At 43.5% G+C, this 27,964-nt stretch overlaps 2 protein-coding genes across 3 annotated transcripts in view; one reads left to right on the plus strand and one right to left on the minus strand.

The window, feature by feature from the left end:
* Positions 1-27,964, minus strand: part of LOC135910952 (cuticle protein 12.5-like) — an 81,600-nt gene that overhangs the window by 16,618 nt on the left and 37,018 nt on the right. The gene's annotated exons all lie outside the window — the stretch shown is intronic.
* Positions 2,673-27,409, plus strand: LOC135910949 (cuticle protein LPCP-23-like). Its single transcript, XM_070534702.1, has 7 exons — positions 2,673-2,713; positions 2,949-3,151; positions 3,934-4,489; positions 7,577-7,652; positions 25,060-25,093; positions 25,881-26,436; positions 27,352-27,409. Coding segments are annotated over exons 2-7 (1,227 nt in total). The 5' UTR covers positions 2,673-2,713; positions 2,949-3,148; the 3' UTR covers positions 27,354-27,409.

Here is a 27,964-nt window from a genome sequence, read left to right on the forward strand (position 1 = left end):
GCATTTCTCAAATAGAGGATCGCTCCGCAAGCTAACATAATCTCGTAGAGAGAAGACAGGCAACGCAAAACTGAGTCAACACACAAGAAGCTGCGTTTCATTTGACAGTTCGCATGTGCGAACTAAAACATTTCAACGAGATTTGATTTATTTTAGTTTTTTCGAGTCTGTGCTTCATGAATAGCAACAACATGAGCTAAGCACGTCACAAAGTAGAAAGTGAAAGAAATGCCAAACTATTCTGAACTGAACTCTACAGTTGTTGGTATGCTTTGAACCTGCGGTTACCCGGGAGCCATCCAACCGACCACCGATCTATCGAAAGGCCGAAGAATAACGGCTCACCAGTCACTGCCCACCTGCCTCCCCGCCGACCTACTAATCATCTCACCCACCTTGTTACTTGTCTACCCATGTAACTACGTGCATGTCCTAGTGCCGACCAGCTTTCGCGCACTCATTACAAAATATAGGCGCTGCACTCATGCAAACGAGATTTAAACAGTGGACGAGCCGAGATATTTGCAGCAGTAGATATTTCTCTATTAAAATGTAGTTACTACAAAAACCTGCATTTAGGCTTAAAAGTAACATTCGTTTTAACCAAAGATCCATATGAAATTTTCCGCAACCCTGTGTCCTTGCATGACAGAAGTTATATTGAATCACATTCATACACAGAATATTTATTTCTTGGAAGTAGAGTCACAGAATGCACAATTTCAAGGCGGATCATGCAGAAATGTCAATAGGTTTGAATATATCTGTGAAAAATAACAGGGGCAAAATTTAGGTGCTAGCGAGAACCTATGTTCAAACATACAATGTGCCATAATTACGAACTAGCAGGCTCGAAAACAAAAGAGACCCAGGAAAGCGACAATTCAGGGGACTGGTCCCATCTGTATTAAGCATAGCTCTTTCAAAGTGCATTGCTTTATAGCATAATAGGCCATATTTCTTGTTTGAACATGCTCGTTGACTAACATGGATCTTGGAAATAATTGTAGCTTAGCTTCGAGTTTTTGTTATAAAAAACTTAATCCATATCTGCAAATTTGATCATACAAAATTCGCGACAAACGTTTAGCAAATTAAGAAACAATGAATGAACAAGAAATAAGAGGTAAATGAAAAACGTAAACAATAGAACGTAAACAAAGATAGCTTGAGATTTACGCGCCCAAAATACAATTATATTAAGAGGTACGCCATAGAGGGGTGGACTCGTTTTTAACAAACTGGCATACTTAAACCAGCATCCGAAGTATCGTACCCGACTATTCTATTCATTCGACTCTCATCAGAAACGCGCCGCAAGGGCAAGGATTGAGCATTCGAGCTTGCGAGCATCAGTGCAACGTCATAACCACTGTGATACTGTGGCAGGTAGAGCAAATGAAAGCAGATAGGTTAAAATCAGCGTATTTGAAAGTGCTTTTCACCTATGTTGCCTAAACGCCAACGGGTAGTCCAACAGTTGCAGTTAATAAGTACCAAACGCAATAAGCCGCATAAAACAATGCTGCATGAGGACATGATGGTGAGTGTTTTGGCTCTTACCTACAACATTATCATGACAAACGCCCTGCGTAGGATGTTGTTTGTGACTGATCCGTCGGCACATTGGAAAGAGTGTTGTGTGGATGAATGACTATCGGTAAAGTTGTTAGTAGTGCTTGTGAAGTGTTTTGCGTGTCTCTTCTTTGTGGTTGTGCGATAACCCTAAATTGTGTTACAAAAACAATGTTCGCCTACAATTCATGCCGTACTGGTGCATTTATATAGCAAAGCTGTATTCTTTGTCTGAAAGTGATATTGAGCTGTGTGTGGCGTATTACCAGCTCCTATGGTCAACATCAGAGACCTCGTCGACAATACTACACATCTCACAAACCTATTCCTTTGGACATGACGGCCCCAATCTGACTCTATTGCTCATGGTCATAATCAACGCATCGAGTTGGGAAACGTGGGGAAAGGTTACAAAAAAACGAGCTGTCCTGAATGTTATCTTATGAGGAGTGTGCTTTATACTTTATTTCCGATGTGTGGTTTTCTAAAAGTGCAGTATGACAACTGATAGATAAAAGTGACATGCTCTTTTCTGTGTTCAGCGCTACCCTTGCTCCTGTGTAGCGCGATGTTTGGCTTTTGTTGGTTGTTCCTGACAAAGGCGTAAACACAGATGCAAACAATTAAATATGTGCTTTGTTTTTCATTAATGTTGCTCAACGTTCAGTAATTTTCAACTACTGACAAAAATAATGTTTTTCACGGCAGCGTTTTGCGAGCACATGAGAGTGGTCTTCTTTTAGTACATTATGAGCCGCTGATAGTTATCGAGAAATTCTGTATAAAAATTTCGCGTAATACCGCTTCTTGCCTAGTAAACCATAAAAATCAGAAACCAAATGTCGTTCATTGCCTCTTCTGCGGTAAAGAGCGATGAATGCAGCAGCCGAGAAGGAGGTTTTGGCATTTATAACAAAAACATGAGAATTTACGCATATAAATAATCAAGGTTTACATTAACGCAAGTAATTTCATCTAAGGTTAGGGAATTCTTTCTTTCATGGACACATATTGTGCCCTCCCATTCCGATTATTCATCCACGACGTAGTTCCCTCCCGCACGCCAAGATAACCATGTTAATCTTTTTCTCTTTCAGTGCACGTGTCTCCTGCGATGCAAAATCAGTCATTGCAACCGGTACGTTAAATTTTCCTTCTAATTCTCATATTTCGGCTATTTTATTCCTCCAGGTAGTTCCATTGCCGATACGTACGTTAAAAGAGATAAGAGACTAAGTGAACGTTTTATTGAACCACTATTAAGCAGCTGTACGTGATTTTGGGACAGCTTAACCAGTCCTACGAAACCGCGCCTCTTTCACGAGGTGCTCTGCAGCATGTTTAATCTTCGTTCCTATACATTTTTTTTGCAGTGTACATCGGCTGCGAGACATCATAAATTTGAATAAGCACAGCACTTCTCACGTGGAGGCATGCATAGCGCATACGAATTGTTCCCTCTTTCTTTTACGGCCTTCATGAGCAAATCTCGCCGCACCCAACGCTTTGTATAAAACGAGCTGAAACATTGCACTGGAGAAGAGCTTCTTTCAGCAGCAGCTTCGGAACAACCATGGTAAGGCAGATTTCTTTCAATATAGCAAGGCTACAATGACCTTTACTTTCTCTCCGCATTGTGTATCATCATGAAGTCCTCGCAACCATCTTGTGCGGAAATAACTCATTCAAAGGAAGATGGCGTATTTGGCTACCTTCTTCAGAGCCCTTGTACACCTTTCTAGAGTCCGTTTTCTAGGAGTGTATCCAGCCATAGCGAACGCAAGCATGGTATGAAGAACATCTTTCGAATATCCAATTGAAACGAGACAAATTTTTAACATGAGAGAAGGTGCCATCTCTCCGTACTATCTTAGAGTAGCTGATATGAGGAATTGCAGTCGATCGAGGCGGTAACAAGGCTTCATAAACTATGATCACCTTTATATAGCATGTTATGGTGCAAGAAACGCGGAAGGAATAGTAATAATGGTAATCGGTAATGTCTCAAAGCGTAGTATTTCGCATTTAGATTACGCGTGATAAATCATGTAATGGCTGATTACACCAACCGAATTTCAAAAAAAAACGGGGTTTTTAGCACAGCATGTGAGTCGGTGGGGAAACACGTAACTTAACTCCAGCTTCATCCGTCGCTTCTGATTATATGCGACGTGGTATCAGGTTTCATGACGCTTGAAAGCTGTCAGCAGCGGTTTCAGAAATGACACCAAGAAGTTTAGGATTGTCTACAATGGAAACTATCGAAAATCTGCAGATGCTTATATTACTTATTGGCAGCCTCAAAGTATTTCCGTATTGGTCTCGCACTGCTCATATTGCTCTGCCATTGCTTTTCAGATTCGCGCTTGCATCGTCCTTGCATTGGCCACCAGCGCCTTCGCTGGTTTCGTCGGCCACGCTGGCTTTGGCGTCGCGCACGGCGGGTACGGCCTCGGCCTGGCTGCTGCGCCAGCTGTGGCCACAGTTGCCCACGCTGCCCCAGTCGCCACCGTAGCCCACGCTGCTCCAGTCGCTACATTCGCCGCCGCTCCAGTAGCCACCTACGCCGCTGCTCCAGTCGCTACCGCTATCGCCGCCCCAGCTGTTGCCACTTACCACGCAGCCCCAGCGGTCGCCACCTTCCACGCCGCTCCAGCTGTCACTGCCGTCCACGCTGCCCCAGCTCTTGCTACCACCGCCGTCCACCACGCCCCAGCTGTCGCCACTGTCGCCCATGCTGCTCCTGCCTTCGCTGCCTACCACACTGCCCCAGCTTACTACGGCTATGGCGTTGGCACCCTGGGCTACGGTGCTGGTCACTACGGTTACGGTCATGGCCTTCTCGGCTACGGCCTCAACTACGGCTACGGTCTTGGCACTCCATTCCATTATGGTGCTCTCCTCCGCAAGAAGTGTAAGTTGATTTTAAAAACTGCAATGGTTAGGGAAACAGCAAAGCTGGCAATGCGCTCCTGCACTTGGAAAGCTTGTGAGAATTTATGCAGAAAAAGGACACATTGAGAAATACGTGTGCCCATAATGATTGTGGTTAGGACAAGATGACGGCTTTAGGGTCGAGTGCAATAGTGTAGACGATAGAGTACATAGGAAGAGATATAGTGGTAGCTGTGAATGCCACTACAACGTCACACTGCATGAAAGAAATAACGTATTCATAGTGTGGAGGCTGATTTATTACTTGCCAACACATCTTCAAACATTCAAACATGCAATGAAGGGTGCCTAGCCAGTGACTCTTCACATCTACACTTTCGCGAAGTGCTTCACAGACATAAGAAAACGCTGATACCCGATCGGAGGGCAAATTGAGAAGAGCCCTATTTTAGGAAATGCAATTTTACCAGGAAGTATTTATTTGAAAATAAGTAAACGAAGTCCACATGAAATCAAACAATTAGAATATCAACTACGCTTCTGAAGGAAAAATAATTATAGCACGGCTGATCCTGAATGTGGTACAATGAGTCGAGATGCGATTTGTGCTTTAGTTAACGGTATGAATGGCAATGCTGTCAGACGTGTTCTTTTTTTTCCTTTTGTATGAGCATCACCCTTTAATTTCGTTGGCAATCATGTTAGCATCATGAAAGAGGTCTGTGGCGCTCACTAGACGTGTTGTCACGAACATTTTGCAGTGCGTGGCAAGGTGGTCCCTTTGCCGTTATGACTAGCCGGAACAACATGCATCGGGCGCAAAAATGTCACTAATATTCGTAAACGCTTTACCTTTTCGCATGAGATCGACACTTACTCGCAAACTTAAATACGCTAACAACCGCTCGATTGTTTGCCTCTGTAGAAAAATACAGTTTCAGAGAAGTGTGCGAGGGGCCTCAGCGCCTTCTTGATTCTCACCGTTCATTTTCTTTTTTCTTTCAGAAATGACGTCCATCCTCCTAGTCCTCACGAAATAAAAATATTTATTTCTATGCACACCAGTTCCATGTCTTACTGACCTTACATATATCTCGGAGAAGAAACAACATACAGATATAGAAGGTAGTGTAGTTTAGATAAACTATAGTGGACGAATATTACGTAGTCACGTTGAAGGAAAGTAAAATAAATAATCCGTACTCACGTGCACAGAATGTAGAGATACATTTGTGGTGCTGGAATTTCAGAGCATAAAATACGTAGCTATGTGGATTTACTACCGAAACCACGATTTGATTAACAGCCATGCCGCAGGGGAGGACTTCAAAAATTTCGACCACCTGGGTTACTTAACGTACGCCTAAATCTAAGCACACAGGTGTTTTCGCATTTCTCACCCATCAAATTGCGGCCGCCGTGTATTTCAAGGCCTCTTCAAAAATTTAAGGGGAATCCTAGTATTTAAAAAGCAAGGTTATAAGAAGTGACATGATCTACATTTGCGCTGTACTTTCGCATCCCATGAGGATTCCGCGCCCAGGCCATCTAAAATTTCTGCTGGGCGCGATTCGTTCTTTCAGGGCAACTTCAGAAAAAAAAACGCAAATCACCTTTGTTTTAGTGTAGAAAAACACTGACTAAATCGGTCTGTTTAAAAAGCACGCAATCTGCACGCCAAGAAAAACCCATACACTTGGTATTGCTTATCATAACTCCCATTTGTGAGGCTAACTTCAAGGAAATTTCGGACTTACTGACGTTGTTTCCCTCATGCTTCAGTGTAGTAAAGTAGTAACCAGTGCACAAATGGACGTAGATTTTTATATATTTTAATGGACGTAGATCTCATATTTCAATTGTCGGGCTGGTTTGCTTACAACATATACTGCATCTGGATTTGTCTGAATTCGCTGTTCCCCTGAATTTTAGCCTAAAAGTTTTTTGGGGAATATCGGCCCTGTTTTATGTACTTTTTCATTTACTCCTGTATACGGAAAACTTGAGATGCATATATGCATAGAAAATGGCAACAACTGTAGCGCCAGACGCACGCCTAGGGCACGTGAGCAGGCGATCAAGGACATAATGACGCTCAGGCAAGAAGGGGATACCTATCGTCCTTTATTTAGTGACAGCCTAATTAAATATATTATCCAGCAACTATGGCACGTATGGTGACGTCACCCTGTCTTTATGGGGGACGCTATTCTTATTTTTCACGGTTATCACTTTTACTTTGCAACACTTTTCCCTCCTTAAGGCGAGTACCGCTGCACGGGCTTCCTGATGCGGGTTGACCAAGGGAGGGATCCTTGTTCATCTTCATCCTGTTGCGTTACAACATATGCCGCGTGATCTTTGTCTTGTGACGGTTGTGCTGCCTTGGGGCTCCATCGAGGCGGAACTCGATCCAGCTTGCGGTGAAGCACATCTTCTGCCGTTCCAACGATTCGCATTCGGGATGTACTCGTTTCTCTTGCTGTGGCTGGCAAGCGCCTTTCTCCCTCTCTGAAGCGAGGAGACCGAACAGGAGTGTCCTGTTCAAGCTTGCTTCCTTGGTAGAAAGTTGCAGAATCTGTAAGGCATGCGTCTAAACGACGCTCGATCTTATATCCCAAGAGACACTGAACCAGTAACTTTTTGTTTTTGAAGTGGGTGGCTGAAAAGCACCTCCGCCAACCGCTCATGCAGATTACATTACCGAACCTTCTTGAGGTAATCTTTCTGCGTCCGCATCGTGCGTTCAGCGGGCCCATTGGATTAGGTTTGATAAGGGGCAGTTCGAAAATTATTCATGTTGTTTTTGGCAAGAAACTTGGGGGCTGACTCAGGCGTGGACTGAGTTGCGTCGTCAGAGAGTGGAATTACTTTTACTTACTAACTTACTTAAACAAATGATAATATAATTGCAATGAAAGTGGAAGAAAAATCTTGCCACAGGTGGGGAACTATCCCGCGTCTTCGCTTTACGCGCTTCTCACGATACGATTAATAAACACCGGACCCTTCGGTAAACCCCCTTTGTTCTTGTTCTTACATAACGATGGCCTCTAATCCGGCAACATTCATTCCTTCAGCAAACATGTGCGAGTTTGTTGACCAGTTGCCTTCACCCAGGAACATCACGTACTCGTGACGCCTGCGGCAGAAAGCATGTACCACATCCGCCGGCAAAGTTTGTGAGTGGTGGCCCAGGCTAACATATCCTAGGTTAGTTCTAGTAGTAACACATAAAGAAATATCTTGGCGTACAAATTACAAATACCTTAAATTGGACCATTCATATACCGTACGTCATTAACAATGCTAATCGCATGCTCGGGTATTTAAGGCGAAACTTTTTCAAAGCACCGACTAGTTTAACGTTTCAGCTTTACAAGAGTATAATACGCTAGCAACTTGCTTATGGATGCAAAATTTGCGATCCCAGTCACAATAATCTCATTATGCCACATCAACTACTACAAAATATGTTTGCCTGTTTCAATCTTTCTACTTATCACCATGCTGCGAGTATAACCTTAATGAAAACTAACCCAGCAGTTATTCCACTTGCTAACCGCCGCAGAATCGCTCGGCTTTCACTATTTCATAATTTTTTTCTTTAATCGGACCGCCCTTCACGACGATTTCATCCTGCGGCCTCCGTACATATCAAACCGCGTCGATCATCGCAGTAAGGTAGGGAATTGATTCTTGTCACACGAAGTCTTTCTTTCAGTCTTTCATCTTCGTACATGGGAGGAATGGAATCACATTCCCTCAAGTATGATAGCCATCACCAATAACAAACTTTTCCGCGAAACAATAGCTAACATTGTTTAATCAGGAAAATTATTGTATTAACAGAAGTGACTGCAGTTAATTGTTTGCTTTACACTACTACTCTGTAACCACTCCCATTTTTAATGCCATAAGGACATGATGGTATTTTATGTAAATAAATAAATGAATAAATGAGGTGGGCGGGCACGTGGCACCGCGGTAGTTCAATTGGTCAGAGCATCGCACATGTAATGCGAAGACTTGGATTGTTCCCCACCTGCGGCAAGCTCATTCAGCCACTTCCATTGCAATTAACTTATGATTTCTTTAATTCATTTAGAAAGCAGAAGTGATTTCCTCTAAGTTCTCCTTGGTGTCTTTGTTGCATTCTAATGATACGAATGATAAACATAGAGCCCCTCGTTTAACTCCCTTTCTTCTCATTCTTACATAACGAGGGTCTCGAATCCGGCAACATTGATGCCTTCAGCTGGTACGTGCGGGTTTATTTACTAACGCCGTCACCCAGAAAGATCACGTACCCGTGACGTCCGCAGCAGCAAGCATGTTCTACATCCGTCACAAAGGTTTGTGAGTGGTGGCGCTGGCTAACAGTCCCAAAGTTAGTTCTAGTAGTAACGCATAAATACCCCACAAAGAGGATGGGAAAATGGCGCCGTGGTAGCTCAGTTGGTTAGCTTTCATTGCCAAGTCGGTCCTACGTTAGCAAGTTGCAGAGTTGAGAGAGCAGACTGGTTACATTGGGAAGGAACTTGATTAACGTGAACAGATCCCACTACGAACGCAGTTAAATCACGTTCGTGGGTCAAAATAATTTTTTTCCGAATGGTGGTGATAATCAAATGACGCATCAGCGCCAGCTGGCCGAGGCTATGAGATGTACAAGTGCGTTTTCACGCCCTCCATCGAAACGCGGCTGAGCTGGAACCGCTATTGAGCCGGCTATAAGGCTAAAGTTTTTTGTCAGCTGAATCTCAGCGGGAAGCGATGGCGTAGAGGTAGAGCATCTGCTTCGCGTCTAAGAGGATCGTGGTTTGAATCCCGGTGCCACGCAATTTTTCACTTGATTAAAACAAATCCACGTGTTGATGAAATTGCATAAACACCCCCGTAGTACGGCCAGATCCCGGTGACCAGAACAGGTAACGCACACCCTCACCAGAGCAGGATTACCCACCCTAGTGCAGTACTTGGCTGCAACCTCCCATATGAATACAACAATCAAACCCCGGCCTTCAGACCCCAGCGGCTGCGAAGCAACTGACCACGGCGGCGGGCAGACCTGTAACGCAGCAGAGGCTGCTAAGAATCTCTGGGTTCGGACAAGCCACCATTGGAATCTCAACCTGGCAACGTTTAACGCTAGGACGTTGTCTAGTGAGGCGAGTCTAGCAGTGCTATTAGAGGAATTAGCGGGCATTAAATTGGGCATAATAGGGCTCATTGAGGTTAGGACAAATGATGCATATAGAGTGCTAAAAAGTGGGCACGTCCTGTGCTACCGGGGTTTATCGAAGAGACAAGAAGTAGGAGTCGGATTCCTGATTAATAAGGATATAGCTGGTAACGTACAGGAACTCTATAGCATTAACGAGAGGTTGGCAGGTCCTGTGAAACTTATCAGAGGTACAAATTGAAGATCATACAGGTCTACGCCCCTATCACCAGTCATGATGACCAGTAAGTCGGAAGCTTCTATGAAGATGTGGAATCGTCGATGGGTAAAAACAAGCTACAAAATAGTGATTGGCGACCTAGTTGCCAGGGTAGGCAAGAAGCAGGCTGGAGAGAAGTCAGTGGGGGAATATGCCATAGGATCTAGGAACGGCAGGGGAGAGTTTATTAGTAGAGCCTGCAGAACGGAATAATTTGCCGATAACGAGTAGCTTCTTCCGCAAGCGCGATAACTGAAAGTGGACGTGGCGGAGCCCAAATGGCGAGACTTGAAACTAAATAGACCTCATACTCTGCGCTAAGCCTGGCATCATACAAGATGTGGACGTGCTCGGCAAGGTGCGCTTCAGTGACCATAGAATGGTAAGATTATAATCAGCCTAGACTTGAGGAGGGAACGGAAGGAACTGGCACATAAGATGCCGATCTAAGAGTTAGCGGTAAGAAGGAAAATAGAGCAATTTTTGAATAAGGTATAGAAGGGGTATTCGGCTTAAACTTAGGACGATGACCTTAGTATAGAAGCAATGCACGACAATCTTATCGTCAACATTAAAGACTGTGCAGTAGAGGTCGGTGGTAACCTCGTTAGACAGGATACTGTTAAGCTATCGCAGGAGACGAAACATCTGATTGAGAAACGCCAATGTATGAAAATCTCTAATCCTACAGCTAGAATAGAACTGACAGAACTTTAGAAGTTAATCAACAAGCGTAATATAGCTGACACAAGCAAGTGTAATATGGATAGAATTGACTACGCTCTCAGGAACGGAGGAAGCATAAATACAATAAAGAAGAGACCAGAAATAGGCAGGAATCAATGTTTTGCATTATGAGACAAAGCCGGCAATGGCATTACTAATATGGGTAAGATAGTTCAAGTGGCTGAGGAGTTCTATGAAGATTTATGCAGTACCAGTGGCACCCACGAAGATAATAGAAGAGGGAATATTTTAGAGGAATTTGACATCCTACAAGTAACGCCGGAAGAGGTAAAGGAAGCCTTCGGAGCTATGCAAAAGAGGAAGGCAGCTTGGGAGGGTCAGTAACAGCACATTTGTTGAAGGATGTTGGGCAAATTGTTCAAGAAAAAGTGGCCACCCTGTATACGCAATGACTCATGTCCTCGAGCGTACGGAATCATGGAAGAACACTAACATAATATTGATTCATAAGAAAGGGGACGCCAAGACTTGCAAAATTATTGACCTATCAGCTTACTGTCTGTTGCCTACAAAGTATTCACTAAGCTAATCGCAAATAGAATGTCAACCAAAGGAGCAGGCAGGATTTAGTAAAGGCTACTCAAAAGTAGACCATATTCACACTATGAATCAGGTGACCGAGAAATGTGCGGAATATAGCCAACACTTATATATAGCTTTCATTGATTACGTGAAAGCGTTTGATTCTGTCGACACCTCAGCCGTCATGGAGGCATTAGGGAATCAGAGTGCAGACGAGCCGCATGTAAAAATACTGAAAGATAGCTATAGCGGCTCCACAGCCACCGCATTGCTCCATAAAGAAAGCAACAAAATCTCAATAAATAAAGGCGTCAGGCAGGGAGATACGATCTCTCCAATGCTATTCATAGTGTGTTTACGAGAGGTATTCAGAAATCTGGAATGGCAAGAATTGGGGATAAGAGTTAATGGAGAATACCATAGCATCTTGCTATTTGCTGATGATATTGCCTCGCTCAGTAACCCAGGCCACCAATTGCAACGCATGAAGGAGCGCTATTGCAACGCATAGTTGTTGGTACAATATACAGGCCACCAAACTCGAGTCTGCACGTTTTTTATCAATCGTTGGAATCTATTCTTTCAACCCTAAGCAGTAAGAGCTATGGTACCATCACTGATGATGGCGACATTATTTTTGATATCAGCAAAGACACGAATTGTGAATACACGCACCTACTGGAGTCATACAACTTTAAGATTACAATCCAAGAACCTAGTAGATTGTCACCAAGTGCATCTACAACTATAGACCATGTTTTGTGTAACAGTGATAACATACATTCTGGCGTATATGATACGAGTCTCACTGACCACTGCCCTATTTTTGTGTTATTACCCAGCGCAAACAATACCATTGCAAAAAAGACCATTTTGGCAAATCGCAGGATTAATTACAATATACTGCGGAAAAAAATAGGCAAAAGGAATTTCAAGATGAATTTAACAGTGACGCTCATATCGAATGCGCAAACTTTGCAAATGCATTAGCCCACATGATATCTCAGTGTACCACATATAAACAAAACAAATACGAGGAACCTTTGTGCCCGCGGATAAATAACACCATACTTACAGCAATAAAATAATAAGACTGGTGGTACCAAAAATGGAAAAAACAGAGAGATAACACCTATTATTAGCAAAATTATCGAACATCTCGTAACCACGTAGTAGCTCTTATCCGGAGGCGGAAAAAAGAATACAATGCATTCTTAATAAAACAAGCACAAGGCAATACCATGTGGTATTGGGAAATGGGGGAAATTATAAACGCAGTAATTGATAAACCAAATAAACAACCGACAACTCCTGAACATGTCGAGCCAAGTGCGCTAAATTTATACGCTAAGTATACGGGGTTTAATGCGTATACGTTACTAGCATTGGCCCAAAGCTAACGGAGTGTATTCCAGTTACTGAAGGCAATGTCGATTGCCCCATCATCCCTGCATGTTTTTCATTGGATCAAGTGGACGAGCATACCATACCCTAAATAATATCAGGCATGCCTTGCTACAAAGCTACTGGCCACGATGGCATTACCGTAAAAGCATTGAAAGACAATATGGATATTCTTGTGCCAGTACTCACTAAAATAATTAATAACTGTATAAGCCGAGGCACATACCCTGAAATCTCAAAGATCGCAAGAGTTTCTCCTATATATAAAGATGGCGACGTCAATGACCCTGGAAGCTATCGGCCTATCTCTGTGCTTAGCATAATAAATACAGTATTTGAAAAGGTCATCGTGGCTCAGCTGAAGCACTACCTACACGAAAACAAGCTTCTAACAGATTCCCAACATGTATTTAAAGCCAATCAATCAACGTCATCAGCAGTGCTAGAACTAACGCAGAGTACATAAACAGCTCTACAGAAAAACAAGATTGCCGTAGAATTATTTTCAGATTCAAAGAAAGCATTTGACATGGTCTGTCATTCCATACTTCTTAAAACATTACGAGCTTATGGTTTTAGCGAAATTACAATGGACCTCTTTTCAAGCTACCTAAATGGTCGAAAACAATATGTAAAATCTGGCTCCTTTGTTTCCCAGTATACTACTATAGTCGCAGGAGTTCCGCAAGGATCAGTTTTGGGGCCCATACTGTTCTCGCTTATGTAAATGACCTCCCAAAAATACTAAAGTCATCTAAATGTATCATGTACGCTGACGATACCACGCTATTATTTTCGGGTAAATCTCCTGCCGTATTGCAGAACACTATAAACAGCGAGTTATCCAACATATCAACTTGGTTTGCATGTAATAAATTAACGCTAAACAGAGATAATACAAAATACATAGTATTCAACTCCCGTTATTCCAGGGGTGACACAATCGGCATGCAAATTCACCTTCTAGGTGGAACAATAGAACAGCTCGATCACTTAAAATATTTAGGGGTATTACTGGACTGCAACTTGAACTGGAGGCCACATATACCTAGTATAGGTGCGAAATTAGCGTCGGCTTGCTATTTATTAATAAAATGGAGGGAATATTTTGAGCTTAGCGTACTTAAAGTTGTTTACTTTTCCATATTTGACTGTCACATCACATACTGTTCTGAATCATGGTCTATCAAATATGAAACACACATAGATCCCGTCTTTCGGTTACAGAAAGGGGCCTTGCGCATTATGACATACACACGCCCACATGATAATACTGACATGCTGTTCTGTCGTCTCGGTATATTACCATTATATCTGGCATGCGAAATGAAGTACGTGATTTTTCGTCAATCTGGTTCTCCATTTGTTTCATACTGTGCAAGATTATTCCTCATGGATCTATTCCGAAAGCCTAAACACTTCAGCACAGACCCTTGCAGATATGTTACTTCTACGTATAATATGCTATTCCGTTTATTTTGTGTATGTGCATGTATTCTCCTGACAGTTCTGTTTTATTACCATTGATTGATATGCACTGTTTTTATTTTTTAATGGTTTTAATTGTATGTATCCACCTAACTGCATTAGCTTGCACGATTAAAAACTAGATATGCGCATGACATTGTAGCTGCTACTACATATATGACTATGGGCCTACACTAGCCTTTGGCTACAGACCCAACAGTTCCTTTGTACAAATTATTATCAATGAAAAATAAACTGAATTGAATTGAATTGTATTGAAAATGCTCACTGACTTGGAAAGGCAAAGCAGGAGGGTGAGTCTAAAAATTAATCTGCAGAAAACTGAAGTTATATTTAGGTCTGGGAAGAGAACAGCAGTTTGTATCCATGATCCATGATCCATGATCTTTGTATCCATGTGGCGGCCGTTACGGCCATCTGGTAATCCTTTCCCAGGTGGCCAAGCAGGGCCCGAATGTCGGTTACCAAAGTGAATTCTCTGCCAAGAAGGTAGTCGCTGAAGCGCGAGACACCATACACCACCGCTAAAGCATCACGCTCGATGTGTGAGTACCGGCTTTCGGTCGGAATCAGTACTCTAGACGGAAATCCAGTCGGCCTATATCGCCGTCTGTGCGATTAGAAAGGACAGCGCCAATACCATGTGGTAACCTCTCACATTCCAACAGCAATTCTTGCTGCGGATCGAAATGAGCCAGCACTGGCACTGTGCACAAAGAGCTTTTGGTGCCTTGAAACACTGCCTTACCTTTTGTACCCCATAACCACTTCGCGGCTTTACCAATACCTTGTACAGGTGTGGGCGTGCAAGTAACGTGGACAGGTTCGGCAGAAAGTTGTTGTCGAAGGTAATTAGGCCCAGGAAAGCTCGCAATTCTGTGACGGTTTGAGATGAAGGTGCCAACCTAGACGCATGAATAATTCTTTTCGACTGGGTGCAATCCGCCGGCATAAATTCGGTGACCGAGGTACTGTACCGCTTGCTCGATGAAGCGGCACTTGCTTGCGCACAGCTTGATGCCACTTTTACTGAGCCGGCACAGCACGGCCTGCAAATTCGTCGTATTTCTTGTCCGCAATCAGCACGTTATCCAGATATTTTTGAACCCCCACCAACCCTTGCACCGCGCATTCAATCGTTCGCAGAAATATGGGTGATGCGGACCCGACGCCGAAAGGTAGATGATTCTAACAAAAAAGTCCCTTGTGAGAGTTAATCACTGTCAACATTCAGGAGTCCTCTTTCAACGCGACTTGGTTATAAGCGCCCCGAAGGTCTAAGATACTGCACTGCTCTCCTCCGGATAGGTTGGCAAGCAAGTCGTCAATGACTGGCAGCGGATACTGTTCGATGTAGCACATTGGGTTCAGTGTAACTTTAATATCTCTGTAAATCGCACTGAGCCGTCCTTCTTCAAGACCCGAACAATTGGCGTAGCCCACCGCTTCCAGTCTTCCAGCCTACTACCAGCTGCTTCCAGCCTGTTGCATTCCTGTAACACTTTTTCACGAAGTGCAAAAGAGACTTTTCTTGCCTTGAAAATTTTCAGTATTGCTCCATTTCGAAGATGTATCCGTGCCGGCGGGGCTTAGATGAGTCCTGTACCTTCTGTGAACAGGCGCTCGTGCAGCAATAGCAGTGCCGAGGCCGTTGGGAAGACTGCTTGTGGGGGCGCACTTGTCAGATGGAGTTGCGTCATGACGCGCAGCACTGTATTTCTTTTGTCGTCCAGTTCATGTATTAAATCCCGCCCATAAAGTCTAGGGCCTCTGCAGCCCAGCATCATGAAGTTACACTTAACTGTCACAGCCTGATAAAAGAATTCCATATGAAGCACACCAAGTGCTAGCACTGTTCCCAGGTAGCAGGACAATTTTATCGCTGCATTCTCAAGTGGCAGCCATCGCTGCCGGTGTATATTATGGATGCTTTTTAAGATCACGTAAACCGAGGAACCGGTACGAGTATCCATCTCTACGTTGACACCGTTCCGCGCAAAGATTTCAACCGGTGGCACAAGCGAATGTGTTGTGCTCAAGGACCAAATCTGTGATGTGCAGCTATCGCTGCCTTTGGTGTAGACTATTGTTTGCGCCTTTACTGCCATCCTTACCTTCCTTTACCTGCCATCCTTTACCGCTTTACCTTCCTGCCCACCACAAACCATCGGCGCTTGTCTAGGCGACAAGCTGTGGTCTTGTGGCCGTAGTAGCTGCAACACCGGCACTGTTTCTGGGCGCAAAACGTCACCTTTCTTGTAGCAGACTGATTACGGTAACTTATCATGTATTCATTTGGTTCTATCGGGTTTCCAGTCATGCCTTGAGCGTCAAGTTCCCCACTTTCTGCAAACAATGTGAGAGCTTCTGCTTCGTTTAACGAACGGTCTTTGGTCACCAGGAGCTGTTTTTGCAAGTTCTTCGACCTGACGCCACATAAAATGCGGTCTCTGATCATTCTGTCCAACAGTGGCGAGAAATTGCTGTTGCGCGCTATTTGCTTTATAGCCCCAATAAATACCTGAACTGACTCGTCTTCCCTCTGATTCCGCTTGAAAAACTTGTAGCTCACCGAACTTTCGTAGAGTGTTGGATTGTAGTACCTGTTTAGCCTACTCACTACGTTCTCGTACCTCAAGGAATTGTGCTTCAACGGTGCTACTTTCCCACTAGCCCTGCGACTGTCTTTGTGCTCAAAGAGGCTATGAGCAAGGCCCTTTTCTGTTTATCTTCAGTGTTACTGTTTGCCTCAATGTACGCTTTCACTTTCACAGGGTAAACTTCCCACTTATCTTTCTCATCGTCTAAATCCGGTAGCTCGTACTCTTGCCGCTGTTCTGCGCATAACCTTCTTGCTTAAGGTCCGTACTCGTCGCCACTGTTGCGTTCGCCGCCAGCGGCCAGCGTCGCGCGGCAAATAAGCATCTCTCTATTTTCAGCTTGAGAAGATACAGGTCAGGAAAGAGAGAGGGAGCGAAGAAGCAACAGGAAGGGGAAATGTACGACGCAAGCACGGGTAGTAAGGGGCTTGGTCATCACTGCCGGTCCGAGTCTGGTTTTCAACTCGGCTACCTGCAGCATCTGTAGCAGGTAGCACATTCCCAATTGAAGCCTTTTAATATTTTTCAGTGGGTCCTTGGTAGTACATTGTCTTCAGCAGTCCTCGTTCTTTAGCTGACTTGACGACATAGAAGGTCGTCTAAACGGCATGTTCGAATCAAGTCCCTATCGGACCAGAATCCACGAATCTAATTTAATATCCGGCATCTTTGCGTGGTGTCTGCGGTCAAAATTTTTTTATAGTCGCTCTATATTTTGTTGCTGATGAGAAGTTTCGGTATATTCCTTTTGATTGATTTTTTTCTCTGAACTCAGTTCGTGGTCCGCTGGCAGCCATGGCCTCGTGCTAAATGCCGCAAAATGTGGGGCGCACCTCAGGCCTCCTGTATGTGATCTTCTGTGATGTGCGATGGCGGCTTTCGAAGGGCATTTCCAGCCGCCTTTGAATTTGGGGTATAATTGTAGGTACATCTTAAATTCTTTTATGAGTCGCTCTGTAAGGGCATTCGCGTCCGCATGGTAAAGTTGTGGAAAGCGAAGGCGGATAATTTCTTTCTCCGGTCGAACGTTTTTTCGCTTTTAAAGGCTGAGCCTTTGTCTGCGACGACGACTCCGACATTCTTGAAGAGTTCTTATTCCATCAATGATAAGACGCAGTTTTTCTCCTCCTTTCCAGCTTTGGCGGCGGCAAAACTCGTGCAGTCGTCGATGGCGACAAGCAATGCCTGCGTCCTCCTAACTCCCTCCCCCCTGTTTTCGATTTCAGCAAAATCAAGATGGCCAATCTCGAACGGGTTTTCGGAATACTCTGGCAAGACCATCCTGTTGCCCCTAGGCTTGTACTTGGCTTTAACAAGCTCACACTGATGACAAGCTTTGAGGTGATTTGTGACGTCTTCTTTAATGTTTTTGCAAGATAAACGCTGGGATATTTTTTCGTATGTCTTTCAGAATCCGTCATCTCCTCCTGACTCGGGACTAGTACCGTAAAGCATCGCGACTGCTGGCACTTTGGTGTACAGGACGTATAATCGACCATACTTTACTTCCACCTACCGTGTGCCTTCCCAAAGCTGTAACCGGTGTATATTTCTAGTTTGGTTTTCATGCAGCACGTGCAGCCGAGAAAGGGCATCGGCATCTTGATGTTTCTGTCCCGGACGATGTATGACGTCAAAGCTGAATTCTTGTATTGCACTAACCCGTTGAACTATTCCGACCTTCGGCTGCGATAGCCCAAACAGGTACGTCAACCCTGTGTTTCTGTGAACAGCTTCAAGGGGTTGCATTCCGGGTAGCTTCTGAAGTATCTCAATACTAACACCACCGCCAGTGCTTCCTTCTCTATAGTATCATAATTACCTTGTGCCTTCGCGAAAGTGGAAGAGTATACTACCCGCAAAGCCTTTCCCTGGTGCTTTGTAGCCTCATGCTAGTATAAGGTGGCTGCTACTCCATAATGAGATGCGTCGGTATAGAGCTCAAACGGCAACTTGAAGTCGGGGAGCATTATACAGGATCCGATGATATGATGCGGACAAGTTCGGTGTAGCTATTCTCACACTCTTCTGACCCCAAATGGCACGTCCCTTTGGCTCACTGCGTTGAGACAATTGGTTATGAACGCAAAGAAATGAACGCAAAGAAATGGCCCGCCATTCCTAAAACTACTCGGAGGGAAAGAACCTTATACGGTTTCATCATTTTCTTGATGTGTTAAACACTCCCTTTTTTGATGCTTTTCGTTTCACCGTTAAACACCCTTCCAAGGAAAACCACCTTACTGCAATGAACTCACTTTTCTTCATGTTAACTTTAATCTGTCGGTGCTTAGTGCCTCAAGTACGTTACTGAAATGCTCCTCGTGGTTTTCTTTTGACTTTGAGTAGACAATAATATCACTCGCATATACAGCGCAAACTTTTTAAATGAATTTGCCGGCGTTTCGTTCATCATCTTGTGGAACCACGACGCGGAATTCTTCAGCCAAATGGCAACCGATAATCCTCGTAGATGCCGAACGGTTTGACAAATGCCATAAACTTCTTATTTTCTTCTTCATTCCATTCGCATGCTCCAGTCTCGTCAAATGATTTCATGTATCCTAGGCATCAGGTATGGAAAAAGATCGGTCTGCTTGTTTATCATTCGGTAATCTGTGCACAGTAGGAATGATCCTTCCTTCGATACATTCTTAACAAGGGAAGCAAAACAGGATGTGGATAGCCAAGGATTTCTGCTTCTAACATGCCCCGAAGTTCTTGCCTTAGCCATGCTTTCTTTTGATGGCTGAGGCTATACGGCTTTTTTTTCTGATGACTGTGCTATCGCGAAACAAGAATGGCACGTCAATCGCGGTTGGGGTTCCGGGATATGGCCCAATACGGATTAGCTCGGGGAGCTTCAGTGGCACATCCTCCGTGCATGATGGCTTTCGCTCATCTGGTTTTTCCGTCATGCACATATCTTGCTCACGTTGTCAGTCAGCTTTTCATACCATAGTACGTTAATCTTCATGCTCTTCATATCAGGTGATGACAAAATAAAGGTGATGTTCACAGCTCACACGACGAGCGCTTCCACCGTGAAATTCTGACGTTCGAACTCAAGAGCAGCTGTTGTCTATGGTAATTGCGAGACTAACCATTGAAGCTACACACACGGATATGCTTCCCAGTTATAACGCTGGTTGACTCCACAATAGTTTCATTAATTAGGCTCACGGAAGCACCAGTGTCAATCAACGCTGATATGATTCAGTTCTTTGCAAGCATCAGTGCTGTCAGAACGCTTGATTTAACAAGAAACACCGTTTCTTTAGCATACTGGTGAGATTCTGTGGTGCTGGGACTTTTGGAGCTATGGCTTGTTATTAAGTACCGAGCCTCGCTTTTCTTGTCACTTGGTCTAGAGTTGTGACTCTTGTCTCTTTTGATTGCGCTTTAATATCGGTCGTCATAACATACGCCAGTGACTAAAGAAGTTGGTCACTTGTGCTTGGTGACCTAGCTAGAACTTCCTTCTGGCACTGTCTGTTCATACCGTGTACAACGAGGGCAATAACTGGCGAATCTGGAAGCTTACGCAAGGTTTTACAAATTAATTGCCACTTTTCCAACACATACTCTCTCATGTTTATTGTTTTCGGTCTGTAAAATATGGTGTTGTTCCAGAGTTCCATGGGACTCCTATTGAATGCTAGAGAGAAACTATTGAATGCTAGAGAGAAATTCCCGAATGTTCCGTATGCGATCCTCGTCAGTTGACCATTGGTTCCTAAAGCAAGCAGCACACTCATAAAAAGGAAGCCAGGTATGTACAACGAACGAATTTCCATCAATTATGTGTGATATTGAGAAAGACTGCTCTCTCTTGCTTCCAGATATTGACCACATAACAAGATCTCCCAGCTGCTGCTGCTGCTTCATCTCGCATTTCCGAAGATCAAGCAGTGCGTCCATACCCGTTATATTACTGCCTGGCGGAGTTACAAGGGGCTGAGTTTCGTGAGTTAAGATGGGTCCTTTTAAAAAAGGCAGGAACTGTACCCTTAGTGAGGTAGTCATCAGCCGTAAACCCGCAAGCACTTTGAACGTTCCATAGAACATCAGGCATAGGGGCATCCTCCAGTGGCCCGCCAGGTTATTCACCAATTGCTTTGTAGCACTCAATAGAGCTTCGTCTCGCTTTGAACACAACGTGCATCTTTTCCACAAATTCCTATTTTTGACTGCGCCAATGCAAATACTTCACTAGGGCGATGCAGGTAGAACCCATTAATTGCTACATTCTTGTTGCTAACCTCGTCTTCTCTTCCTCATTACCCCACCGGCGATGTGGATCGCTACAAAAATGACAAGAGAAAAGAATAAAAAATGGAAAGAACCAATTGCACAAGCTCTATATTAGGTTCTATTGAAGTAGGTTTGACAGAATTATCTGTATTAAGAGCACTGGAATTACTGAGGTTATTTAGGCGGCTTAACAATGCCAGTATATGGTACTCTACACTCGGTCGTCCGGAGTTATTCCTTAGTTTTGGTTTCTGTTTTTCTAACGTGTTGAATATTGTGCATGTTCTGTTGTTTTAGAGACACTCCGGCGCATTTCGTTTAATCCATTGCATCATTTGGAAGTAGTCCACATGGTTGGCCTTCAGCATGCAATAATTTTTTACAGCTCCGTCCTGTATTTAAATCGCTAATCATCCCATGCTATTATTCAAGTGCACTTGACATTCTCTTCAGCACAAGTAAGAACTTTCTATAATTATTTTGCGTGGTTGTGCCGCACACTAGAACACAGAATTTTAGGCCCTCTACTTGTTTCAGTATTTTGTTCTCAAAGATCACAGCTCATTGCAGCTTAACTAATGTGCCATTGTAATTAAGCAGCCATTCATGTCGCGTTCAAGCACATAAAGAGATAGTCCGCTGAGGAAAACATTCGTATCGCCTGCATACATAATTTGCTTATGGGAGGGTGGGTTATCAAACAGATCAATAATATAAATTAAAAATAGCGGCACGAGGACTGGCTCCTGCGGAACATATTTATTTATTTCAGCATAAGTGAATTCGCAATCATTTATGCTAATAAATTGAAAGCAGTTAGATATATTTCATATTTGCGTTTCATATTTGCACCGTATTTAATTATTTCATGTTTATTAAAAAAAGCGTTATTTCACGTTATTCATTTTCTCTAAATCCAAATTGCACATCATTGTATGTTGAACATTGAGAAAAATCAATGCATCTGGATATTTTAACCCACTCTCAAATATTTTAGAAAGTAATGGAAGTACAGAGACCGGTCTGTAATTGGTCATCTGTAGCTTATCACCTCCTTTAAAACGGCTCATACTGTCTCAATTTTTAAAGAATGTGAAAAGGCACCAATTTTGAAGGTTTTTAAATAAATATAGGCGAAGATTAGAGCTATAATGTCACTCACGTATTTCATTGGTGTTTGTTTAATATCCTCAAAGCGAACTGCTGCGTTATTCTTGATATTATTTATTATTTGCACGACTTCATCTGGAAAGGCTGGGGCCTGTATTATATAACTGATGAAATTGAAATCGCTCAGGACACAAGAAGGCACTGATATGTTATCTTCAGTTTAGTCTGCACTAGTTACAAAATACTCTTTCAACTCGGTGACTGCTTTGCCTCTTGATACATCACCTGCACTTGTAGCTATGTGTAGCTGTGAGGCCTGGTTTTCCTGCGGTGTAAAATTTTTTCCATCATCCCATACCTTTCTGGCGTCAGTTTCTAGCTTAGGGAGCAGTATTTCATAGAACTTATTCTTTGTAAAATTTTAACTGAGCGTTTACTTCATTTCTATATATTAAGGTTAGCTGATCAACGGTGAGCTGATTAGGTGAGGAGTACTAGCGAGTACCATTTTTTTTACTAATATGGTAATGACGTGACAATGAGGGTCAGTAATCATACGGTTTCATGCAGAGTGCATTGTGCATTAGTCACAAAACTTTAAGAGTTGAATTTTGCGCTAGTTGGTATCTTGACATCAGCACCGTTTTGCAATACCCCAAGCGAAAGAAAGACGAACACAGGCGCAAACTAAGAACTGATTTTATTGAAGCCAGACCTACAGGTATACATATCCACAAGCTGCCCAGACGCACCGGTACAAGAAGAAATGTAATTTGTCGAACAACAATTGACTAACCAGGCGCGAAAGGAAGTTGATTTCTGCAATTGTAGTGTGCAATCGATGCTTCGATTGCACAATCCTGAGCTGCTTTTCCGATAAAAAAAACGCCTTTAACGTTTTACGAGAGGTTTCTTTCTCGCTCTTGCCTAGGATTTTCACGCTATGGAAACGTGGTTCACAGGTAAAACTCCTCAAATGGTCAGCGACATGTATATTCTCTTTATCAGCTAGATTTCTTGCCTGCTGCCTGAGTCGGTCACTGATGCGTAACACCATCTTCCCTATCTATACTGAAAAAGCCCTTCCCAATTGCAATTAAATCTAGCTTTAACATTGTAAATACACGACTGCCCGAGCGCGGATTCCAACAGTTTTGCAATGTTACCCTTAATTATCCTAAAGTGAACCGATTGTTATTGTTGGTGCTGTTTTTGTTCCCGTAGGGAATACGCTCAGCCCACGTGGGTTTCGCTAAACTTGGGTTTAAGTTTTAAAACTGCTCCCTTCGTTCTTCTGTAAGCTCGTATGTAAAGGTAAGCAGTTTGCCGCTAATTTTAAAATCATCGAGAACCGTGCAATATACAGCTTCGCTGTAGCAACAATGTTTACCTAGAATTCGTGCCCTTCATTTACATTTAAAGAAAACATAGCTGCACTATTTGTGTCAAAGTGATATTGAACTGCGTCTGGCTTACTACTAGCGCCTGGTGTCGACATCAGAGACCTCGTCGATGTTATTGCACAGCTCACAAACCTAATCCTCTGGACATGACAGCCGTAATCTGATTCCATTACTCATGGGCATAGTCAAGGTATCGGGCTAGGAAATGCGGCAAAAGTAAAAGAAGAACACGAGATTTCCTGAATATTCGTTTATGACTTTTAAATTAATTATTTCTCATTCAACAGCACCTTCCTGATTTTATTTTAGCCGGTTATTCAACCCTATTCAATGCTATTCCCATAGATAATAGGAAATTTATGCTATAAATTATTTTGGAATAATCCATCCATTTCTTGGCCAATCCCCCATCGTGGGTAGGAGCCACACGTGCCACAGGCTACAACAGCAACAACAACAAAGACTATTGCGCCTGTACTTTTTCTGATGCTTGGTTTCCTACACGAAAAGTCTGATATGAAAATTGATAGATAATACAGACATGCGATTGCAGTTTAATATTTTCTGCGCTATCCTTGCTACATTGTAGCACGACCTTTGCCTTTTGTTTGTTGTTCCTGACAACCCCGTAGACACAGATGCAAATGATTATACATGTGGCATGTTAATCTTTGGTGTTGCTCTTACAGTTAGTAATGTTCGCCCACTTGTTAGTATTATTGCCTTTACCGCATCAGCATTTTGCAAGCACACGAGAGTGCTTTTTTTATTGTATGGTGAGCCTGCGACAGCTATGGAGAAATCCAGCATAAAATTTTTAGGTGTTCCTGCTGCTCTTTAGAAGCATGGTTAAATATGAAAATCAGAAATGAAGTGTTGTTCATTGCCTTTAAGCTGTGCTAACCTTGCATGCGAAGAGGGACGTATAAGCATTTCTAATTTTAAAAAATCGCGAAAACTCATTCAAATTAATCAACGGTTATCTTCACGCAAGTAATTTCATCCAAGGTTACGGAATTCCTTCTTTCACGGACGCCAAGTGGAGCCTTCCAATTCCGGTTATTCGGGGCCCCTAAAATAATTTTGCCATGAAGTAGTTCTCTCCCGCACGGTAAGATAAAGATCTTATATCTTTCTTATAGAGCGTTCACATGCCTGCTAGGATGCAAGAACCATCAGCGAAACCGGTACGTGACATTTTCTCTCATATTTTCAGTTTTCAGCTAATTTATTCTCTCGGGCAGTTCGCTTGTCGATACATACATTAAAAGCGATCAACGACAAACCGGACGTTTTATTACACCAGTTTTAAGTAGCCATACGTGATTTTCAGTAAGCTTGACTAATCCTTCGAATGCGCACCTTTCCCGGGGCGTGCAGTGCAGCAGATATCATCTTCGTTCCTACAACTTTTTTTTTGTCATTTCACATCGGCTGCGTGACATCATCAAGTCTTGTCGAAGCTTTACTTTGGCGGATAGTTTGCTCACTTAACTTAGCATGAACTTCTACTCTGCGCATGCAAAACGGTACTTCTTTCTCTTTCGGCGCTCATAAAGAGATATCGCCACACCCTACCCTTTGTATAAAACGCGGTGAACCATTGTACTCGAGTAGCAGTTCGTTCAGCAGCAGCTTCGGAAGAAACATGGTGAGACAGATTTCTTTCAGTATAGCGAGGCTTAACGGACGTTTCATTTTCCTGTACATTGTAGGAGACACAGTGAAGTGCGTGCAACCATCGTGTGTATCAATAATTTATCCAAAGAAAGATCGCGTATTTGATTGCCTTCCTCAGGGCACTTGTATACCTTGGTACAGTCCGTTTTCTCAGAATGTATCCAGCCACAGCGACCGCACTCTTCCTATAGGGAACATCTTTCGAATATGAAATTGAATACGAGACAAGCTTTTATTTATGCAAGAAGCTGCCATCACTCGCAGCTTTCTGAGAGTATAGAACTTAAGAAGCTGCAGTCGACCAAGGCTGTAATCGTGCGCAGTAAGCTAAGGTTGAATAGCATTTGATGGTGCAAGAGTCTTCTTAGCAATAGTAATTATGTTAATCTGCAATGCCTCCAAGCGCCGTATTTCGCATATAGGTTTAGACTGCATGTCATATAGCATGTAACAGCTGATTATACGAGCTGAATTGGCAAAAAAAATGGCATTTTCTGTACATTTTCACTCAGTCAGCGATGCAATACATAATTTGAACTCCAGATTCTTTCGTCGCTTCTGATTACATTCGGCGTGGTATCAGGTCTCATGCCGATTGAAAGCTGTCAACAGCGGTTTCTAAAATGAAACCAACAATTTTAGGATTATCTGCAGCTAGAACTAAAAAAATGCTAAGATCCTCGTATTACTTATTGGTAGCAGCAAACATTTTGCGCATTGCCTTTCGGTACTCATATTTCTCTCCCGTTGCTTTCCAGATTCGCGCTTGCATCGTCCTAGCATTGGCCACCAGTGCCTTCGCTGGTTTCGTCGGCCACGCTGGCTTTGGCGTCGCGCATGGCGGTTACGGCCTCGGCTTGGCTGCTGCCCCAGCTGTGGCCACCGTTGCCCACGCTGCCCCAGTCGCCACCGTCGCCCACGCTGCTCCAGTCGCTACCTTCGCCGCCGCTCCAGTCGCCACCGTAGCCCATGCCACTCCTGTCGCCACCTACGCAGCTGCTCCAGTGGCTACCCCTATCGCCACCCCAGCTGTTGCCACCTACCACGCAGCCCCAGCTGTCACTGCCGTCCACGCTGCCCCAGCTCTTGCTACCACCGCCATCCATCACGCCCCAGCTGTCGCTACTGTGGCCCATGCTGCCCCTGCCTTCGCGGCCTACCACGCTGCCCCAGCTTACTACGGCTATGGCGTTGGCACCCTCGGTTACGGTGCTGGTCACTACGGTTATGGCCACGGCCTTCTCGGCTACGGCCTCAACTACGGCTATGGTCTTGGCACTCCATTCCATTATGGCGCTCTCCTCCGCAAGAAGTGTAAGTTGACTTTATAAACTTCAATGGTTAGGGCAAAAACACAGCCGGCAACGCGCTCTCACACTTGGGACAGCTACTGAGCAATTACTTTCGCAGAAGAAAGCACACATTGAGAAATACGTGCGCCGATAATCATTGCGATTACGACACAATGATGGCGTTAGGATAGAGTACGATGGTCTGTACATAGGCAGAGATAGAGTGGTAACTGTCATTGCCACTACAGCGTTCCGCACTAAGGAGGAAAAACTTATTCATTATGTGAAGCCTGATTTATTACTATTGAACACTTTTCGAACTGTTCAAATACGCAAAGTAGGGGCCTAGTTGGTTGCCTTTGCGCACTTTCACAAAGTATTTCACAGACACAAGTAAGTCGCTGACAAACAACTGAAGCGAAATTGAGAAAAGCCTTCTTTAGGAACTGCACTTGTACCAGGATGCTGAACGGCTCATCCGAAGGACAAATAAGTATTTCACGGCTGATCTTGAATGTGGTACGTTGAGTCGAGAAGATATTTCTGCTATCTTTAACGATATCAATGGCAATGCTGACAGATACTTTTTTTCCTTGTGTATAGACAGCGCTCTTTCATTTCATTGGTAGTCATGTAAACGTACCGAGCGAGGTCTACAGTGCTCACTAGCCGGGATGCTCAAACATATTGCAGTGCGTGGCATGGTGATCCATTCGACGTAATGGCTAGCCGGAATAAAGTGTACTTGTCTCAAAGGTCTCACTAACATTCAGAAACGCTTTAGCTTTTTTGCATGAGAGCTACACTTACTCGCAATTTCAAAAACGCAGGAACCTCTCGTTTCGTGCCTGCTTAACAAAATACAGTTCCAGTGAAGTGTGGAAGGGACCTCAGCGCATTCTTGATTCTAATGGTTCATTTTCCTTCTTTCTTTCAGGAATAACGTTCATACTCCTCCTTCTCAAGAAATAAAGTTATTTATTTTTACTCATAAAGGTCTAAGTGTTTTACTAACCTTGTGCATATTTCGAAGAATCAAGAGCATATGTATGTAGAAATTATTGCAGTTTGGGTCAATTGCGTCACATAGTGCACATAGTGAAACAACAATCCTTAGTATTTATTATGAATGTATGTTTGAAAGCCTCTAACCCTACAGTTAGAATAGAACTAGCAGAACTTTCAAAGTTAACCAATGAGCGTAAGACTGCTGACATAAGGAAGTATAATATGGATAGAATTGAACATGCTCTCAGGAACGGAGGAAGACTAAAAGCAGTGAAGAAGAAGCTAGGAATTGGCAAGAATCAGATGTATGCGTTAAGAGACAAGTCCGCCAAAATCATTACTAATATGGATGAGACAGTTCAAGTGGCTGATGAGTTCTATAGAGAACTCCTATAGAGGAGTTCTACAGAGATTATTATACGATAATGGAAGTAAGAATAGTCTAGAGGAATTACAAATCCCAGGAGTAACGCCGGAAGAAATAAAGAAAGTCTTGTGAGCATTGCAAAGGTGAAAGGCAGCTGGGGGCGATCAGGTAAGAG

This window comes from Dermacentor albipictus, chromosome 2 (genome assembly GCF_038994185.2).
Source record: "Dermacentor albipictus isolate Rhodes 1998 colony chromosome 2, USDA_Dalb.pri_finalv2, whole genome shotgun sequence".
In the NCBI taxonomy this organism is placed as follows: Eukaryota; Metazoa; Arthropoda; class Arachnida; order Ixodida; family Ixodidae; genus Dermacentor; species Dermacentor albipictus.

What these genes read in the sequence shown, in the direction of transcription:
- LOC135910949 (XM_070534702.1), top strand. An exon ending in TGCTCTCCTCCGCAAGAAGT is followed by an intron (nt 4,490 to 7,576) that starts GTAAGTTGATTT and finishes TTTGTTGACCAG; the next exon opens with TTGCCTTCACCCAGGAACAT. An exon ending in CACATCCGCCGGCAAAGTTT is followed by an intron (nt 7,653 to 25,059) that starts GTGAGTGGTGGC and finishes GTACTCGAGTAG; the next exon opens with CAGTTCGTTCAGCAGCAGCT.